This window comes from Peromyscus californicus, unplaced genomic scaffold (genome assembly GCF_007827085.1).
Source record: "Peromyscus californicus insignis strain IS unplaced genomic scaffold, ASM782708v3 Scaffold_11__1_contigs__length_118956290, whole genome shotgun sequence".
Lineage (NCBI taxonomy): Eukaryota > Metazoa > Chordata > Mammalia > Rodentia > Cricetidae > Peromyscus > Peromyscus californicus.
In genome coordinates, this window is record NW_026294402.1 from 26630832 (window position 1) to 26651038 (window position 20207).

Below are 20207 nucleotides of genomic sequence, written 5' to 3' on the forward strand. Positions count from 1 at the left end.
GCTACACTGTCACAACACCTTACACAGCAATTCAACTCACGTTCACTAGCAATGATTAACTATGCAGAACTTCAAATGAACCGATCACCATGCCAACACCTTCAACTTTTGCACAGTTATAGCCTGAAGTGATTTAAAAGAAGTTGAAACGTATCTTTTAATTTTGTGTGTGCCCGCTTCTGGTGTGTGCACAATGTGTGTGCAGATGCCTTCAGAGACTACAGGAGGGTGTCAAACCCCCGGGAACTGGAGTTGCAAGTGTTTGTGAGCACTCCCAATGTGAGTGCTGGGACTGGAACTCGGGTCTTCTGCTAAGTGCTCTTAACCACTGTGTCATCTCTCCAGCCCTCCAGACAGTCTTTTAAATATCAATTTAGGCTACAGCTTAAAGAACTTTAAAACTCCACTACATGCTATTTTTATTAGAGAAATATAAAAACACGTAAGATGGAGAAGTGGATCAGTAACTGAGAGTACTTGCTGCACAATCACGAAGACCGGTTTAGATCCGCAGAGGACATGAACCGAGCAGAGAGCAGCTACCTGCAATCGAATTGTCGGGAGAAAGGGGGGTGGTCCTTGAAGCTCACTGGCCAACCGATCTAGCTGAATTTGAGAGCCCCAGGCTCAGTAAGAGACCCTGTCTCAAAAATACGGTGACGAGTGACTGGGGATGACATCAACCTCTGGTCCCCACCCCCACCCCACACACCCCAACACAAATAAAACAAAACACTACATGGTCAAATTACAAAGATACGCATATCATTTAAGTCTTCTGCCATTAGCATGCTGGTAGTTTACAAATCTCAATTACTTCCAGTGGGTTTTTTTTTTTGGGGGGGGGGATCATGCTTGAAAACTTATTTACAGTTTAAGATATCCCTATATAATGTGCCCACTAAACGTAATCACCAAAATTCAAAAGATTTCCATCTAGAAAGCACCAAAAAAGCAACAATCTATCAAACCAAGTATTTTTTTTAAAAAAAAAAAAGCACCTTTGCCTGTCATTTTCTCACACACTCTTAAGATGTGTGCAAAATACATCAAAATATTCAAACAATGGTTCCAATATCGCCACTAATAGCCAACTCCTGGACGGCGGCAAGCCCTTCTCTAAAATTGCACTCAACCTATTTTGGCAACAGTGCATGCACCTGAATCCGAATAGAGGGTATGAAAGGCTACTTCAGAGGGTGAGTACTGTCCACTTAAAATTTCAGCAAGTCAAAAATTCCCAGACCATGAGGATGAGTCAATTAAAAGTAATGCCGAACCATGAGGGCAATTCAATTGAAAGTGATGCTTTAAAATAGTTAATGCCCTGCAAAGTTATTAATATGCTAACTGGAAAAAATGGGTTGCAAACATATAAGGGGACTCTACTATTTGAGAAATAAAGATGGACAGAAAAACAAAAGAGGTGTTTATCTGGATGGCAAATTCCTTTGTTTTGTTCTACTTACCGGTATTTAAATTGCTTACAGTGACTATATAGTTCTTCCTTAATGGGATTTATGGCAAGTCACCACAAAAATCATTTGTGAGAATCTATTTTTTAAATTTTTTCATATGTGACAGGTATGTGTACACCCAAACACCATGAAGCAAGCTTAAGCATGCTAAGCACACACTTAAGCTCATGCTAAGCACTGAGCTACAGTGATCTAGTCCCTTCAAGGTGTTTATAACAACACATTTTAAGAAGCAAGTATAATCTAGTGAAATACTTCACTCATGTTCAAGTAGTATTGTACAACTACTGGAAACCTGATTCCCAACATGCTAGCGGATTTGGTGAGTAAGAAACACAAGAAAACTGTCTCTTCCCTTCACTTTGTATGACTAATGACTGCCTAATGATGAGTGCCTAATGGTTGGGCTTCTCCAAATGTCTTGCTTGGTACACACTCATCTGAGATACACTTCCTCAAGGACCATCTGTCTTCCTGTCAGTACAACTTATACAGCACGTTCACACTCACTCATCTGGACTGGTTAAGTTACTATTCATACGTCTGTAAAATAGATAATCATAACTCCTGTCTTAAAACGGTTGTCCTGAAACTCCAGTGGACACACAAAAAACACCAGACATTGTAACTGCTCCAATCAACACAAGACTGTGCTTATCAATTCTTCTTTCTTAATTACTTAAAGATCCACAGGAGTACCAGCCCCAACACACATACACCATAATTTCAGACAGACTGTCCAAGGCATCAAAACATGTTCAAAGATAAAACACAATATTGAGAATTTCAACTGTGTACTGGCTGGTTTTGTGTGTCAACTTGACACAAGCTAGTCATCAGAGGAAGGAGTCTCTCAGTTGAGGAAATGCCCCATGAGATCCAGCTCTAAGGCATTTTCACAACCAGTGATCAGTGAGACAGAGCCCAGCCCATGGTGGGTGGTGCCATCCCTGTTTGTGGTCCTGGGTTCTATAAAGTGGGCTGAGTGAGCCATGGGGAGTCAGCCAGTGGGCAACTCCCTCCTTCAACAATGAGCAGCAATATGGAAGTGTAAGCCAAATAAACCCTTTTCTCCCCAATTTGCTTTTTAGTCATGGTGCTTCATCTCAGCAATAGAAACTCTAACTAAGACAAACTTTTCAATTATAAACAATACTTTCAATTATAAATTCAGAATTATAAATTAAGAATTCAATGGGGGCTGGGCGGCGGTGGCGCACGCCTTTAATCCCAGCACTCAGGAGGCAGAGCCACGTGGATCTGTGAGTTCAAGGCCAGTGACAGGCACCAAAACTACACAGAGAAACCCTGTCTGGGGGGGGGGGGGGGGGCGGAGAATTCAATGGATGAACAGGGCTGTGGTGGTACATGACTTTAATCCCATCACTCAGGAAGCAGAGGCAGGCAGATCTCTGAGTTGGAGGGCAGTCTGGTCTACAGAGGAAGTTCCAGAACAGCCAGGGCTACATAGAGAAATCCTGTCAACGGAAAGAAAGGAAGGAAGAGAATTCAATGACTAGAACTGAGGACAGAGCTCAGACGGTAGAGCGCCTGCCCAGCACGCACCAGGCCAGGGTTCACCCACGGCATGGCACAAGCTAGGCACTGTAGCATCCACCCTAGGCGGAGGCAGGCGGATCAAGCTCAAGCTCACCGTGGCAGCACAGAGATGATGATACCAGCCTGGCCTACATGACTGCTTGCCTCAAACAAAGAGGAAAAAAAACAGCAACATTCAGTGGGGCAATGTCTTAAGATACTCTTTGGAGTCCTATAGGAAAAGAGATAATTAGGCAGAAGCAGTTATTTAAATTGTATTTAGACATTTTTAAAGAGATAGTGACTGAGAACTTCCTAAAATTAATGAAAGACACCAAATCACATATATTCAAAGAGTTCCACATGCAGAACTAAAAGCCAGGTGATAGAGGACACTTGCAATCCAGCCACTGGGCAGCAGAGGAAAGAGGAGCCATGCACTGTTATCCTCAGCAACAGAGTGAGTTCAAGGCCATCCCAGGCTATGCAAGATTATCTTAAAAACAAACAAATAAATAAATTGCACTTAAGTACACAGTAGTAAAAATATTTAAAGGCAAAACTCAACAAAAAACATTTTTTGTGAAAGAATGGAAACATGAGGACAAAGTATTGATAAAGGAGTTGGGGAGATAGATCAGTCAATGGTGATTTATGTAAGTGATTTGAAACATTCAATAACAGGAATTGACTGAGCTTTAAAATGATGAAAGAGCTACCACACCTGGTACCCAACAGTTCTATTGTACTGGTTTTAACATCTGGTGTATGCCTGTGTTACGTGGATGTGGATGGAGGTCAGAGGACAACTTCGAGAGTCTGCTGTCTCCTACCACGAAGGTCCTGCAGGTCATGAAGGCTCGGTGGCAAGCACCTTTACTTGCTAAAGCACTGAAATTTTCGCTGTTGTTGTTAAAATAGGCTGGTGACAGAATTTCTATTTATCATTTTAAATTATTATTGTTGTGTGTATGATGAAATGGATGCACATGTCCTGGAACGTCTGTGGAGGTCAAAGGACAACTTTGTGGCGTTGGTTCTCCCCTTCCAACTTTACCTGGGTCCTGGGGAATCAAATTCAGATTGTCAGGTTTGCACAGTAATAAGTACCTTACCCACCGAGACATCATGCCAGCTCTTTTTTTTTTGGTTTTTTCGAGACAGGGTTTCTCTGTGTAGCTTTGCGCCTTTCCTGGAACTCGCTTTGGAGACCAGGCTGGCCTCGAACTCACAAAGATCCGCCTGCCTCTGCCTCCCGAGTGCTGGGATTAAAGGCGTGCGCCACCACCGCCCGGCCATGCCAGCTCTTTTATCATCTTAAAGATCATATTTCATTTCTGGGTATTAAAGGTTACAAATCACTTATTGAGGTGAGCTGTTACTATAGTTAATTCTTTAAACAGACTCTGTAGCTCTTTGCTCTCATTACTTTTAAGCTGTTCTTGTAGAACCCTGTTTTCAGTAATTTTCTGCAAGCATGAGGACACATGTTGAATCACCAGACCTCACAAAAAAAGGCAGGTGTGGCCAGGCTGTGATGGCGCACGCCTTTAATCCCAGTACTTGGGAGGCAGAGGCAAGCAGATCTCTGTGAGTTCAAGGCCAGCCTGGTCTACAAAGTGAGTTCTAAGACAGCCAGGGCTACACAGAGAAACCCTGTCTCAAAAAGCCAGGAAGGGGGAAAAAAAAAAAAAGGCAGCTGTAGTGACGCATGCTTGCAATCCCAGCACTGGGGAGCAGAAACAGGAGAATCCCTGGGCTCGTTGACGAGTCAGCCTACCCTAAACTGTAAACTCTAAGCCCCAGTGAGCAACCCTATCTCAAAAGACAAGGTGGACAGCTTTCTCTTTCTGGAAGAAAAAAATGATGCTTGAGAGCTGGAGACACGGCTCAATGGCTAAGAGCACTGAACTGCTCTCCCAGAGGACTCAGGTTCAATTCCCAGCAATCACAGGGTGGCTCACAACTATCTATAATAGGATTGGATGCCCTCTTCTGGAATGCAGGTATCCATATGGAGCATTATACATAAAATACAAACAAAATTTTAAAAACGGAAAAAAGAAATGATACTTGAAGCTAACCTCCAGCACATGTGGGCACATACGAAAATGCACATATGCTGGGCCATGGTGGCACATGCCTTTAATCCCAGCACTTGGGAGGCAGAGGCAGGCGGATCTCTGTGAGTTCGAGGCCAGCCTGGTCTACAGAGCGAGCTCCAGGTCAGTCAGAACTTTTTCACAGAGAAACCCTGTCTTGGAAAAAAAAAAAAAATGCATATATGTATGCATCTATACACACATGTTCAATATTTTTTTTGAAACTGGTAAAGGCAAAAACTTATTAGGTAGAAAGCGTTTTTAAAGTATGAAGGCATTTTTCTTCTTCCAGAAAGAGAAAACAAAAGTTGTTAAAAATAAGAAGGGGGGCTGGAGAGATGGCTCAGAGGTTAAGAGCACTGACTGCTCTTCCAAAGGTCCCGAGTTCAATTCCCAGCAACCACATGGTGGCTCACAACCATCTGTAGTGAGATCTGGTGCCCTCTTCTGGCCTGCAGTCAGACATGCTGTATATGTAATACATAAATCCTTAAAAAAAAAAAAAGAAGGGGAAGGGTGGTATATAAATCACAGCAGTGGTGGGGCTGGAGATGCCTCAGTGGTTAAGAATGCTTGGTAGCCGGGCGGTGGTGGCGCACGCCTTTAATCCCAACACTCGGGAGGCAGAGCCAGGCGGATCTCTGTGAGTTCGAGGCCAGCCTGGTCTCCAAAGCGAGTTCCAGGAAAGGCGCAAAGCTACACAGAGAAACCCTGTCTCGAAAAACCAAAAAAAAAAAAAAAAAAAGAATGCTTGGTAGTCTTCCAGAGGACCCAAGTTTGGTTCCCAGCACCTATATCCGGCAGCTCATAAGTGCTTCAGCATGGACTCCAGGGGATCTAGTGCTCTCCTTGGACACCTGGACACACACGGCATACACACACACACACACACAGACAAGGACAGACAGATACATAAACACACAGAGGAAAAAGAAATCTTAAATAATGAAAATTTTTAAAATACGCCTTTTTTAGTTACAGAAAATTAAAATATGCCGGGCAAGGGTGGAGCATACCTTTAATCTCAGCACTCAGGGGGCAGAGCAGAGGGTGACGGATCTCTGCAAGTTTGGGCCAGCCTGGTCTGAGCAAGTTCCAGGACAGCCAGAGCTACATAGAGAAAGCCTGACTCGAAAAATGTGTGTGTGTATGTACGTATGGCAATAATCCAAACAACATGAAAACAAGATAAGAACATGTATAAACACAATGTACAGCCTCTCTTTGTGAACACAAGGAAAGAGGTTTTTTTTTTTTTTTTTTTTTTGGTTTTTTGAGACAGGATTTCTCTGTGTAACAGTCCTGGCTGTCCTGGAACTTGCTTTGTAGAGCAGGCTGGCCTCCAACTCACTGAGATCCACCTGGCTCTGCTTCCTAAATGCTGGGATTAAAGACATGTGCCACCACTGCCCCGACAAAAAAAGAATTTTTTTTGTGGGGGGAGAGGTTGTTTTTCAAGACAGGGTTTCTCTGTGTAGTTTTGGTGCCTGTCCTGGATCTCGCTCTGTAGACCAGGCTGGCCTCGAACTCACAGAGATCCGCCTGGCTCTGCCTCCCGAGTGCTGGGATTAAAGGCATGCACCACCACCAGAGAAAAAAGAATTTTTAATAATATATGTTTCAGGGCTGAAGAGATAGTTCAATGGTCAAGAGTAATGGATGTTCTTCCAGAGGACCAGAGTTCTATTCCCAGCACCCACAATGCAGCTCACAATTGTCTGTAATTCCAGTTCTAGAGGATCCAACACTCTCCTACAGAGGTACATGCAGGCAAAATACCAATACACATAAAATCTTTTTTAAATGCATGTTTCAAGACATTTCAAAGGCAGCAATCAAACAGACAATAGACACTCTGACCATAATGCAATTAAGCTTAAAATAACAAAGACAACCCAAAAACTCCACATAGCTGGAAATTAAGCAAAATATTTAAATGAGAAGGCTGGTTTTGACTGACAGGTTCTATGTCAAACCCACTTTGGGGCATGAAGGCAAAATCCTAGACAAAATTTTAGCAAACCAAATCCAAACAAAAAGTAGAGGGAGAGAGGAAGACTATGATCCCATAAGTTTGTCGGGGAGGAGAATGAAGGACATTCACAGGGCTAGAGAGATGGCTCAGTGGTTAAATCACTGGCTGCTCTTCCAGAGGACCCAGGTTTGATTCCCAGCACCTACATGATGGCTCACAACCATTTATAACCCCAGTTCCAACCTTGGCTGGTTTTTGCAGGCACAGCACACACACGATGCACATACAGACACACAGGCAAAACACCCACTCATACCAAGCACCTTTGTAAGCTTACAGTCAAAGACCGCTTATCTGGGGTCTCTAAGTATCATATAAATGTAAACACAGCCTCCCGCTGAGACCAGGGATAACAGATACTCTATCAACTCTAGCTTTTCCACCTACATAGCCCATTGACTAGTTCTCTAGCCAGTGCAATTAAGAAAAAAATGCTTATATGGACTGAACATAATAAAGCAGTCAGAAATCACAGAATATATCTTCAAAAATTTCCAAGTTACAGGCAAATTATTAGAATTTGGACACAAGCAAAGCTGTTAACAAAAGGGTAATTTTACAATATCAGCTGCATCCCCAAACGATCCATAAGCTCAGTGCGATCCCAAACAAATTCCAACAGGTATGTTTTTGGTGATGTAGTAAACATACAAAGAAATGGGTTTAAAAATCAGATAAAATAATCAAGTTGCAAAGGGTTTGTTCTAGTAAACATAAAACTTATTACTTAGCACAAGAGCAGAGAGGTGAATGGAACATAAGAAATTTAAAACAGAATCACAAATAAAAAAAATTTAACAAAAGTGGCACAGTGGCGCACAGACCTGTAATTCTAGCACCCAGGAGGCTGAGGCAGGAGAATCACAAGTTCAAGGCTGTTCTGGGTACCTTAGCAAGACCCTGACTCATAATAAAATATGAAAAGATCTGAGACAATCTCAGTCATAAAGCACTTGCCTAGCACACATGTAAAGCCTTGGGTTTATCATCCATCACCACCACCACCCCACCAAAAAAAAAATGGAAAAAAGTCAATGTTAACATTAAACAGCAGGCTCACTATCTGTATGACATGTGCTGGATACCTAAATGGAAAAAGCAGAACTTCTTCAAAAAAACATTATTAAGAGAGTAAGGGGTAGGTTGGAGATGGTTCAGTGGTTAAGAGAACCTAAGTTCTAGCCCCAGCATCCACATAGCAGCTCAAACTAGCTATACCTTCAGTTACAAGGGATCTGACACCCTCTTCTAGCCTCAGAGGGCACTAGGCACACAGAGGGTGCACATACATACAGACAAAACATACACATAAAACTTAAAAATAAATCCTTTGAGGGGGGGATGATTAGTTCAGTGGTAGAACATGTGGGTAGCATGCTAGAGGCCCTGGGTTCAATTCCCAGAGCCTAAGAAAACAAACAAAAATGCTTTCAGTAAAGCCAGGGGAAAGTACATCTTAACTCCAAGTGAAAACAACTCAAGTGTCTGTCCAAGGGCAAAATAAGTTGTGGTTATTCAGACAATACTGCAACAGAAGCCGATGAGCCACACTTCCACTCGGTACTCTCAAAAACATGTTTAGTGAAAGACACCAAATACTCAGGAATATATTGAGTAATTCCATTTACATGAATCTTGAAAAAACAAAAAAGGAAATTTTAATGAGGCCATCTGCTAAGACTACAAAGAAAGGCAAAGAATACATATGTAAAGGCTGGGGGACAGTCACCTCTGGAGGATAGGAAGAAGGCATGGTCTGCTCTTTTTTGACCTTGGAAGTGAGTCAGAACAAAATGCTTGGCTACTTTCTTCCGTGCATTAGCAACTTTGAAAGCTCAAAAATAAGCATGGGACAGCCAGGGCGCCATTTCAGTTGGTGGAGCGTGTGCCTAGCATGGCCATGGCCCCAGGTGCCATCCCCACCACAGTATGAACCAGGCATGGTGGCACACACTTGTAATTCTAGCAAAGGGAAGTAGAAGCAAGAGGATCCAAGGCCAAGGTTAAACACAGCATGGCATTTCACATCTTTAATCCCAGTACTGAAGAGGCAGAGGCAAGTGGGTCTCAGTGAGTTCAAGGCCAGCCTGGTCTAAAAGGGAACTCCAGGCCAAAAGGGGCTACACAATGAGACTTGGTTTATTTATTTAAAAAAAAAAAAAAGTGTTGTGGAATATTATTTTGACTAGGCAAAGGTGTGTTGAATTTGTTTCTGCTGCCTTTGTTAAGATGTACAGATGTGTTACATTTGTTTGTGCTGCATTTGTTTAATTATGTAAAGATGTGTTGCTGTTTCACCTTGCCTGCCTAAGGCACCTGATTGGTCTAATAAAGAACTGAAAGGCCAACAGCTAGGCAGGAGGGATAGGTGGGGCTGGCGGGCAGAGAGAATAAATAGGAGGAGGAGAAATCTAGGCTTGAGAGGGAAGAATGAGAGGAGAAAATGAGCGAGAAAGAGAGGGATACTCCCAGGGCCAGGCAGCCAGAAAGCCAGCCAGCAAGGAAGCAGACACAAAAATAGAACATACAGAAAGAAAACATAGAAAGCCCCGAGACAAAATGTAGATGAAGAGAAACAGGTTAAAAAAAAAAAGAAAAAAAAGCTATCCAGAAACAAGCATAAGCTAAGGCCAAGCATTCATAACTAATAAGTCTCCGTGTCATGATTCTGGGAGCTGGTTAGCGGCCCAAAAGAAAAAGCCTGGTACAAAAAAAGTCAAGGTCATCCTCTGCTACAAAGGGAGTTCAAGTCCAGCCTGGGCTGAAACCTGGGTTGGGGGCGGGCACAGCACTGAGATGGTCGAAAGGTAAAGGCACTTGCTGCTGAGTGTAATACCCAGGGATCCACATGCTGAAAGAGAACTGATTCCTGCCCCCCACCCCCACCCCCTTGCACACATGTACGCTGGAGCTCTCTCTCAAAAAAAATGTTAAAACAACAAAAGACTTGTGCAAAGCCTTGCTAGGGAGGACAGCAAGTGAGTGGGCACCTTGACATGTGATTTCTACATTCTTACCTCATGAAATCCTCACAGTAGGCTCAAATAATGAACACTGCATCAATGAACAAAGTATTAGATCAATAAAATCCCCAGCAAGTTTCATGAAAACATGAATCGGAATAGGCATGCTAAACAATCAAACTCAAGGAAGAGTTACTTCTGGCAAGTTCAAAAAATAACTTCATTTGAAAGCTTTAGTTCTGTCTGAAGTGAGTTAGTCTTAGTTTTGTTGTTCAAAGCCCAGGCTAGCCCTGAGCCCCTGGTCCTGCTTCCACCCCCCAAGTCCTGGAATCACAGAGGTGTGCTGTATGCCTGACCTTTGGGGCTTTAACTTTCTATCCTCCTGCCTGAGCCTCTGGGGTGCTGAGATTTCAGGAGTATGCTACCATGCCTGGCTAGTCGTCTTGAAGGCCAAAGCACTTAAGTGTTAAGATGAACAAAACCAGATGTTGGCTCTTAGTAGTTTTAAAGGTGCTTTGCTGTGATACTTGTAATTAAAGGAGATAAAATAAATGTTGCCCTAACACTTCATCTCTCAAATAAAAATCATATTTCTGCCATTCCAAGTCATTAATTTAGCTTTCCAGAAAAAAATTTTTTTTGAAAATGTCTTTGGTTTTACCACACTACTTAATCTTCCGCTATCTCCTTCAGTGTATCCAAGTCCGTTTGTTTATAATCCTCCAACCACTCTGCTGTGTGGGACATCTCTCAAGGATAATGGGGATGGAGAACTGGCTCAGTCAGTTCAGTCAAAGTTATGTGCCATGCTAGCACAAGGACCTGAGTTTTCTCCCCCAGCACCCACGAAAGTCAGGTGTGGTGGTGACATCTGAACCCCAGCTTGGGGTCGGAGGACAGAGACGGGTAGCTGCCTGAAGTTTGCTGGCAAGCCAGCCAGGAAGTCTAGCTCTGGGTTTAGTCAGAAACTCTACCTCAAAAATAAGGTGGAGAATAACAGAGACTGGAAAATGCCTGAGGTTGGCTTCCACCATGCACACTTGTATTTAAAAGGAAGTGGAGCAATGTAACGTGATCAATCTCATCAGCTAACTTTTAACCCAGAATAATTCAGCAGGGAGGAATTACATGTTTCTCTTTAAGCCAACTCTCATACAGAGCTTCCCAAGTGGAGAGTGCCCTCATAACAGACACTGGATTGCTACCATCAATATCTCTTCAAAGCAAGCCCAATTTGATTCAAGGCTGCGCTACTCTTCTGCAAAGCAGGTCCCAGGGATCTGAGACTACTGAAGTGGGACTATCCCTCTTCCACACAGCCTTGCAGTGGTTAAAAGCACACAATACTAATTTTGGCCAGACATTTAGGGAGTCTCTTGCCAGCAAACTGGGAAATGTTTCTTCACCACAAAAGGAAACATACAAGGCAATTTCCTCCTCTGGACATTACCATCTTCAGAGAAGTGAGTCTCAAGAAGGCAGAGTAAAAAGATCACTGGTGAGTTGCTCAATTAACTAGCTTTACAGCTATTCCATGCCAAAATGTAACTTTTTTCTGAACCTCAATCTACTAATTACACAGCTCACTGATCAAGATTTATAAAATACTTCTGGAGCTGACAGCCTCTTCCCTGAATAATGTCATACCCCTGATTCTGATACAACGACCCTACAGGGAATAATATCTTAATTTGTGTGTGTTAGAACACAAAGATAAAACAAGTTTACTATAAAAGAGAGCTTGCACTTTATAGAAAAAAAAATCACTGAAAGGTTTTTATAATCAATGGGAAATGTAAAATGGCAAAGTCTTCCATAATATTAACAATTACATCAAAGAGTTAAGGTTGGTGTGTATCAGTTCATAATATAATTTGCATGAATTTACAGAAACCTTCAGCAAAAAAAAAAAAAAAGGAAAAGAGCAGTGGACTTAGAATGAGACAGATTCATGCCCTGGCCAGACTGTATGACCTTCAAACCCTGGAATCTACTGGACTTATTTTTAGTTGGTAGTGAGAATACCTATTTCACCAGACTACACTGTTAGGAGCACCGCTCATTTGGTGCAGTTTTTCCCTAATTTCAGTTACCTGAGGAGCTTTTGAAAACAGCATCCAATGATGCTGCCAATGAAATCCTGGAATCATATGCAAGTGCATTTGGATAGCAGAAGCAACAGCTGCAGCTTCCAGTGCTCTACCATTTGGCATCCTGCACAGAACCCATGAGAGGGTAGTACTAGCTAGACAAATAATAAATGAATAGTCAGCTTTCTAATCTTCCCATTTTAAAACAGATCACAGGGGCTGGAGAGATGACTCAGTAGTTAATAGCACTGGCTGCTCTTCCAGAGGACCCAGGTTCAATCTCTAGCACTCAGAGTGATTCACAACCATCCAGTTCCCAAAGATCTGGCGCCCTAATCTGGCATCTTCAGGTACAAGCATGAACATGGTATAGATACACATTCAGGCAAAACACCCATACACACACAGTAATAGTAATAATAATTAAAACAAATACAATTTAAGACAACCTCATTAAAAAAAAAACTTCAGCTGGAGATGCAAATCAGGGTAGAATGCTTGTCTAGCATGCTTTTAGGTCTTAAGATTCACTTCTCACCAAAAAAAAAAAAAAAAGATTCACTTCTCAGCTGGCTGTGGTAGCATGCCTTTAATCTCACTACTTGGGAGGCCAGAGAGAGCTCTGTGAGTTTGAGGCCAGTCTGGTCTACATAGCAAGGTTCTGGGCCAATCAAAGCTATATAGGAGGAAACCTGTCTCAAAAAAAAAAAAAAAAAAAAAAAGACTTCTCAAAACAAAATATTTCATGACAGTTAGGTTATTAAAAAAAAATTATTCCCTCGGAAAAGGAATTATTTGTTGTACTTGATATACAGGACTGGAATCCCTTTCTATCTGAATGCAACTACATGGTCCACTTTCCAATTTAAGCTATAAATCAAGGTACAGTATACTAAACTCAATTAAGCTGTGAAGTAATCTAGTTTATCACACTAAAAAACAACACGAAAATTGAATTAGAGGCAATTTAGAATTCTCTTCTCAACTGGCCCTTCCAGAGCAACTGCAATCAGAACACAGATTAGCCCCTAACTGTTACTCACACAGAAAAGTTATTTTCTGTAAGTAGTTCATTTCAAGAGAATTAAAAATAATAAGTGCTGATACCAGCTTCAATATACTGTATGTGCCACTTTTATAAAACTTCACCAAATGTAAACATCACCAAAATTTTTCCAGGTTTCCTTGGATGATATAATTTCAGGCTACTTTTCATTTGTTTTGTTATGTTTTTAAAATCTTACAATAAGTATGCATTACCTATACAAATTTTCTTTTGATGGTTTAAAGAGGAAAAAATGCAAGCTGGGTATGCTGGCACATGCTGGTACTCCCAGCGTTCAGCAGCCTGAGCCAGGGGGATTATGACATTTAGGTCAGCCTAGAACACATAGTAACAAGACCCTACATCTCAAATAAGCAAGAAATGTGAAATTGGCCAGGCAGTGGTGGTGCATGCCCTTAATTCCAGCACTCAATTAAAGAGGGCAGAAGCAGGCAGATCTCTGTGAGTTCGAAGCCAGCCTGGTCTACAGAGTGAGTTCCAGGACAGTCAGGGCTACACAGAGAAACCCTGTCTTGAAAAACAAAAACAAAAACAAAAGAAAATAACAAAACCACCAACCAAAAAACAGAAAAAGTGAAATCCTGAGAATTCAGTAACAATGAATAAAGAACCTTGAAAAGTTATGTTTTAATCTTCCAGAGTCAAAACACTATCAGATATGTTAAAAATCTGACCTTTATTTTTGGAAAAGTTACATAACCTCTCACATACTAATGCCAATAGCTCAAAAGCATATTAGCTTTTTTAAAAAAGTGACCAGATCAACCAATAAACTGATATACAGACAGAACACTGTATCAATATTAAATCTCCCAGGTTCCATAACTTTCCTAATGTTATGTACGAGAATGCCTTTGCTCTAGGTTTTCAGGGGCAAAGAGGGTGGGTAATGTATGCAACGGATTTTCAGGCAGATCAGCGACAAATACAATAATGGTAATAGAACAAATGATACATCCTTTCTCCACTCCAGGGTGCTGGGCACTCTGTCACTGAGCTACAACTCTACATGTGAAAGCAAATTCTAAATATTCAGAATGTTGATGCTGAGTGCAGGTAAATTTCGGAAGAGTTGTTTGCACAATTTTGTATTTGTAAGCTTGAAGTCATTTCTAACAATTTGAACTGAAGAGAAAAGTCAACAAGGGAAAAAATAACATTCAAAATTGTGCTTAAAAAAAAAAAAGGGTCAGCCGGGCGGTGGTGGCGCACGCCTTTAATCCCAGCACTCGGGAGGCAGAGCCAGGCGGATCTCTGTGAGTTCGAGGCCAGCCTGGTCTCCAAAGCGAGTTCCAGGAAAGGCGCAAAGCTACACAGAGAAACCCTGTCTCGAAAAACCAAAAAAAAAAAAAAAAAAAAAAAAAAAGGGTCACCCCATCCCCTACCCTCCCAAAAAACAGGGCTCATGTCAACAACTTGAAGGGAGACTATTTGGGGGTAGCATGGTAATACACTCAAAAGTTGTGCTAACAACAACACGTGCAGGACCAGCAGTGAGCAGCTGAGCAAACCTGTGCACAAGAAATACAAGGGAGCTTTCACAGGTAGGGGTCAATTTTCTAGCAGCCACATCAGAGCACAAAGAAACTGAAAAAACAACGTCAACGCATTAATATAAAGTTGATATACTCGAAGTTTTTCATACTAAGTCTTCACATCCTTCTGTATGTCACACTTCATAGGACATCTCAATTCAGAAGCTACAGTTTCATAGGAAAATACCTGGCTGCGTTTTATCTCCTAAGATGAACTTTTAAAAGCAGATTCACGAAATGAAGTTGCTTCAGCGTTTGTTTTCCCAGTCAGTGAGATGCCTCAGTGGAGAAAGGCATTGGGGCCAGGCTTGACCAATTGAGATTGCTCTTACAGGGCCTACACAGTGAAGCGGAGAAGTGACTCCCACACTGTCCCTATGACCACCACAAGTGGGCCTCCATACACCAAATAAATAAATGAACACAGTCTTAGGAATATTTTAAAGAGGGCTGGAGAAGTGGCTCAGCTGTTGAGAGCACTTCCCGCTCTCCCAAAGCGCCGGAGTCTGCAGCCCAGAACGCACATCAGGTGGCTCACGCTCATCCACCTGTACCTCCAGCTCCAGAGAACCCAACAACCTGTTTTGGCCTCTAAGGGCCACACGCCATACACTCAACACAGATACAACACACACACACACACACACACACACACACACACACACACACACACACACATAAAAACAAATAATAAATTTTTTTAAATATTTCAAAGATTTTTCTTTTCAAAATTTCAAATATAAACTCCAATGAAGAATGCCTACCCTCAACCATATAAAGCATGTAGCAAGCAGGATTCTACGTCGCTGGTGGCCACACTATGTGACTGCTCTGATTTAGATGAAATGAATTCCTTCTACAAAAGAGGACCAGGTTGCTAAGATTTAATTTAGTTCCTCTGTTACCAGCAGTGTTTTTAAAATACAGGTGTAACAGAAGCATTACCTTGATGCAACTCAACAGTCCCACACTACCTTTCACAAACACCTCAAAGCCTTTCCACCTCTGTGGTTGTACTGGAGTTTCCTGGACACAGCCCATCAAAAGGTGGCTTGCAGACGTAGCAGAGCAAATTCAAGTGCTGGGTCTCAGAAGCTTAGACATCCACGGTAAAGGGAGCAGTTTGGGCACAAACACAAATCCTGTGGTTCCTAAGTAAGACTTAAACACAAGAGAACTTGCCCTGGGATTTATGAAAGGAAGTGCCGGAGCAGAGAGGTGGTTAAAAAAAAAAAAAAACAGGTGTAAGAGATTAATTCAGTCAACACCAAGCAACACTAAAGATTCGCCAATCAATAATTCTGTGCCAAGCAACTTGGTCAGGGATTTGGCCAGAATCCCTTTGGCTAATCTCAATAAGGGCCTTCTCAAAGACATTCTGATTTAAGCCATTCTCATCTAAATTAAGGCTTTAGCAATCCTTTGCCTGACAGTAAATACAAATTATACACGTGAATAAAATTCTGCCAGTCAGCAGAAGTAAAGACCACTTGAAAAGATGATAGTGTGAAAAAAACAGTTCCAAAGAAACGAAGTTTCCACAAAACACCATTTTTCTTTTGTTTTTGTTTTTGTTTTTTTTCGAGACAGGGTTTCTCTGTGAAACAGTCCTGGCTGTCCTGGAACTTACTCTATAGACCAGGCTGGCCTCGAACTCAAAGAGAGATTCACCTGTTTCTGCTTCCTGAGTGCTGGGATTAAAGGCCCGCGCCACGACCGCCCAGCCACAAAACACCATTTTAAAAGCGTTTTGCAAAAACGTTTACTTTGTTTAGCCAGACTTTTCAATTGAACAGTGTGGCTAACAGTCAAAATTAATCCGTAACAACAAATTCTGATATTGGTATTTTTCCCCCCTGGAGACCTGTGTTAAATGGATTCTTTAAATAAACTGATGAATCCTTTGTTAACAATTCACTAATGCCTAAAGTTTCTCACACCAATGGGAAGTGAGGCTGAGTGTGAACAATGGTTTTTGACACCCTGACCCATTACTTCCCACCTAATATATAAAACTTAATTTCCCTACCCTCACCCCTCTTCTCTTATCCTGCTTTATGTAGCTGTTTCTACAAGACAGCTTATCCGAGATCACACTACCTATTGAGTGGAGGGTAAAATAATCTCAAAGTTGGTGTATATAAACATTAACTATTTCTACTTAAGACTTAACAACCTTTTCCCTACCTCAGTCAAAAGTTTTAAGCAGGATGAATATAAAGGTTTTCTTGAGCTGTTCCATCCCGAGGGTTTTTCCTCATTAGATCTCTTCTACCCGAAGAAATATTTACACATTCTGTACAAATGAATACATCCAAAGCTGGGGTTTTACTCACCAAATTCTCAGGTAATCTCTATTTGATCAAATGCAATCTCTGACATTAGCTCAACACGCAGAAAATCACGGTGATTTTTTAAATACAACCAACAGGCACAGGAAGAAATAAACTGCACCAGAAACACACATTCCAGGCCAACGGTTCAAACACTATTTCGAGAAAGCAGGTAAACAAAGTCCCACGTCTCCCTCGGCGACAGAGGGTTCTTGCGGGGGAGGCTAGGTGCAGAGCACGCCGCAGTACCCGTTCCACGCCCGCCTCTTCCAGCGGCCTGAACTCCCGCCAACCACCAGGGACCCCGGCCACTTCACCGGAGCAAACAGAGATGTTAACAGGGGTGACCTCTGGTGCAGAGCAACCCGTGGGAGACAGTACCCCTGCAAGGCTTTCCCGATGTATTGGCGAGCACCTTCCCTAAAGACTCAACGTTCGCGGGAGCAGGAAAGCTGGGCTCCCTAGTTTGCCAGACTTGGGCAAACGGCTGGGAGCGATGGAGGGCGCAGAGCGCCCCACTGTCCCGGCGGCGTCTCCTCGCCCGGCTCCCTCGGCATTTCGGCCGCTCGCCAGGGCTGGAGCCGCATCCCCACCGCCAAGTCCACCTGGCCAAGCAAGGCTGCGCGCCGGCCGCCAGGTGCGAGCCGAGGCCCCGCGATCGCTGCGGGGACCAGGGATGGCGCGCCGGCCGCCCCCATTTAGAGCGCCGCGGAGCCGCAAGGCGCACGGCCGAGGCGCACACCGTCCCGAGGGAGGGAGGGCGCGCGGTGCGCTGTCCCCGAGGATGCGGCGGCGCCGCCGGCGGGTAGGGGGCTGGGGCGGCCCCGCAGCCCCGACGCCTTTCATTTGGCCTCTGCGGCGGCGGCGGCGGCGGCGGCGGAGGCAGCCCGACCTCGGCGCTAAGCTCTGCGCAAAGCTGAGGCGCGCAGGCGGGGGGTTGGGGTAGGCAACCCGCAGCAGCGCCGAACCTCGCGCCGCGCCCCCAGCCGCGGACCCACGACCGCCCGCAGGCCGCGCTCCCCGGCGGCCAGAGGAGACGCCGCTCCGGCGCTCCGCCGGTCCTCACCTCGATGTAGCCAGCCAGAGCCGCGGCGGGCGCCGTAAGCCCGAGCAGCAGCAGGACAAGAAGCTTGCCGGTGGCCTCAGCGGCCGCGGTCCCTGTGGCCGCCATCCCTCTCCGGGTAGCTGTGGCGCTGGACTCTCCCGCTCTCACGCACGGCGGGACCAGAGCGCTTTTCGCACCGCGACCCAGAAGCATCTGAAGCCCGTTCGCCGCCGCCCCGGGGGTTTTACACCGACCGGAACTGACTTCACAAAACCACGCCCTTCTTCGGCGGGGCCCAATACGAGCCCGCATAACTGGCCTAAGATACCGCCCCTTGCTCAGCCCAGATCCAATCACGGCATGGACGCACTCGCTCCCCTCCCCGCCCACCGCGCGCCCCCGCATGGCCCCGCCCCCATCCGCGGCCAGCCCCGCCCCCGCCCCGGACCCGAGGCCGGGGGCGCACGAGTGCTCGCGGGGCGGACCGTGGGCTGCTGCTCCGAGGGCGGGAGGCTTCCGTGCGGTTGTCTGTCGGTGTGGCTCTGCCTCATCCGCCCTCAGCCTCGGGATTCGGGCACGCCCCACTCCCCCACCCCGGCGGGGTATTTTTCATATTCCTTTGGGTACCGCCCTCTTTGGGGGTTCTGGAAAATGTTTTAATTAAAAACAGGATGAATTGTTAGGAGTCCCGGACGGCTTGCAGAGGACCGTCCCCGAGGCCCCGGGAGGATGAAAGCCGGCATTCTCATCTCCCTAACGCTTCACGTTGTGTGCTCTTCCCCCAGACCGCTGCGCCCTTGCTTCGCCCCTGAACCCCGCAGTGTCTGTACGCTGTTGACCTCTGCTCCTTAGGTCCTTTCCCAGCCCCTTCTGCCTCGCTGCAGCCCCTGCAGCACAGAGAGGCCTTCCGCCGAGGCCAGTGGCGCCAGGACCACTGAAACACAAGGCCCCCCCTTCTCATGTGTCAGGATAGGTTCTGGCATCGTTTTTTCTTCAGTTTAAGATCTCTAAAGCAAAAAACTCGCTTTCTCTCTCTCTTCATACTCCTCAGCATCTCGGCTCCTGGGAAAGCGGCCTGCTGCCCCATTTCACAACTGGCACCTTGTCCTCCCCGTCACGAGGGCTCTGCCGGCTTTGTTTCCTTTCCATAGCGGGTGATTTATGTACCACCCTCTGCAGAGACCTGGACTCATTTCTTTAGCTTCAACCAAATAGAGAACCGGGTTCCTCCCCACAGGAAACTCGTAGTGGAGACGGAGAGACAAGTGTCCATGGTGGGTCGAGTAGGACAGTAAGAACCCTGTATTTTACAGATGTATTCTGCAACTACACGCCAACTTGAGCAGTCCCGCTGTGGTCAAACTGGCTCTGCCCCCTTCTCCAAAGATGCCAGGCACCTTTCCATTGCACAGCCCTTCCTGCTCCTGCTCCATTTCCCGCAGGCCTCCATTATCCACAGGAAACATCTTCACTCTTTCACAGAGATGTCTTTTCACCCACCTCAGAATGCGGAGGGGGCTGTGTCCCACTGTGGCTCTTTCCCCCAGCTAGGTCTCTATGTCTCTCACATCATTGACAAGACTTGTGTGTGTTGTGCCCAGTGCCTCTCCAAATGGGGACCTCATCCAATAAATGTTGTTATTCAATCCAGAGGCCATAGAACTGGCATGAGTTTAGTGCTGAATTTGCTATCGCTCTCATTTATACATTGAACGAATGTCGTGACATTTGTCCGTGGAGCCTTTGGAAGGTAACGAGGTTTAGCTGAGGTCATGGATGGGGGGGGGGGGGGGCGTTTCATGATGGAATTAATGGCCCTTAGAAGAGATCAGGGCACTGAAGAGCTTGCCCTCCCCCTTTCTGAATATTGCTCCTCTCTCCTGTCTCCCTGTCCTTTATGAAGACAGTTAATGGCACCTAGTGTGTGGGAGGGGAAAGGACATATAGGAGATGACTTAGGGGTCTTTAGCCTAAAACAACTTGGTCCTGAAAAAACTTTATTTGCATTTTCAGGACACTAA

General features: G+C 44.7%; 1 protein-coding gene across 4 annotated transcripts in view; it reads right to left on the reverse strand.

Annotated features, from left to right (window-relative positions):
- The window catches only part of Aplp2 (amyloid beta precursor like protein 2), a 71762-nt gene extending 53350 nt beyond the window's left edge, over positions 1–18412 (reverse strand). For 2 of the 4 annotated variants that reach the window (XM_052755748.1, XM_052755732.1), the window contains exon 1: positions 18208–18412. In XM_052755748.1, coding sequence (XP_052611708.1) covers positions 18208–18399 — 192 coding nt within the window. In that variant the 5' untranslated portion in view covers positions 18400–18412. The remainder of the gene's footprint in view (positions 1–18207) is intronic. The other 2 variants (XM_052755743.1, XM_052755721.1) reach the window with 1 other exon arrangement.
- Between the last annotated feature and the right edge of the window lie 1795 nt (positions 18413–20207).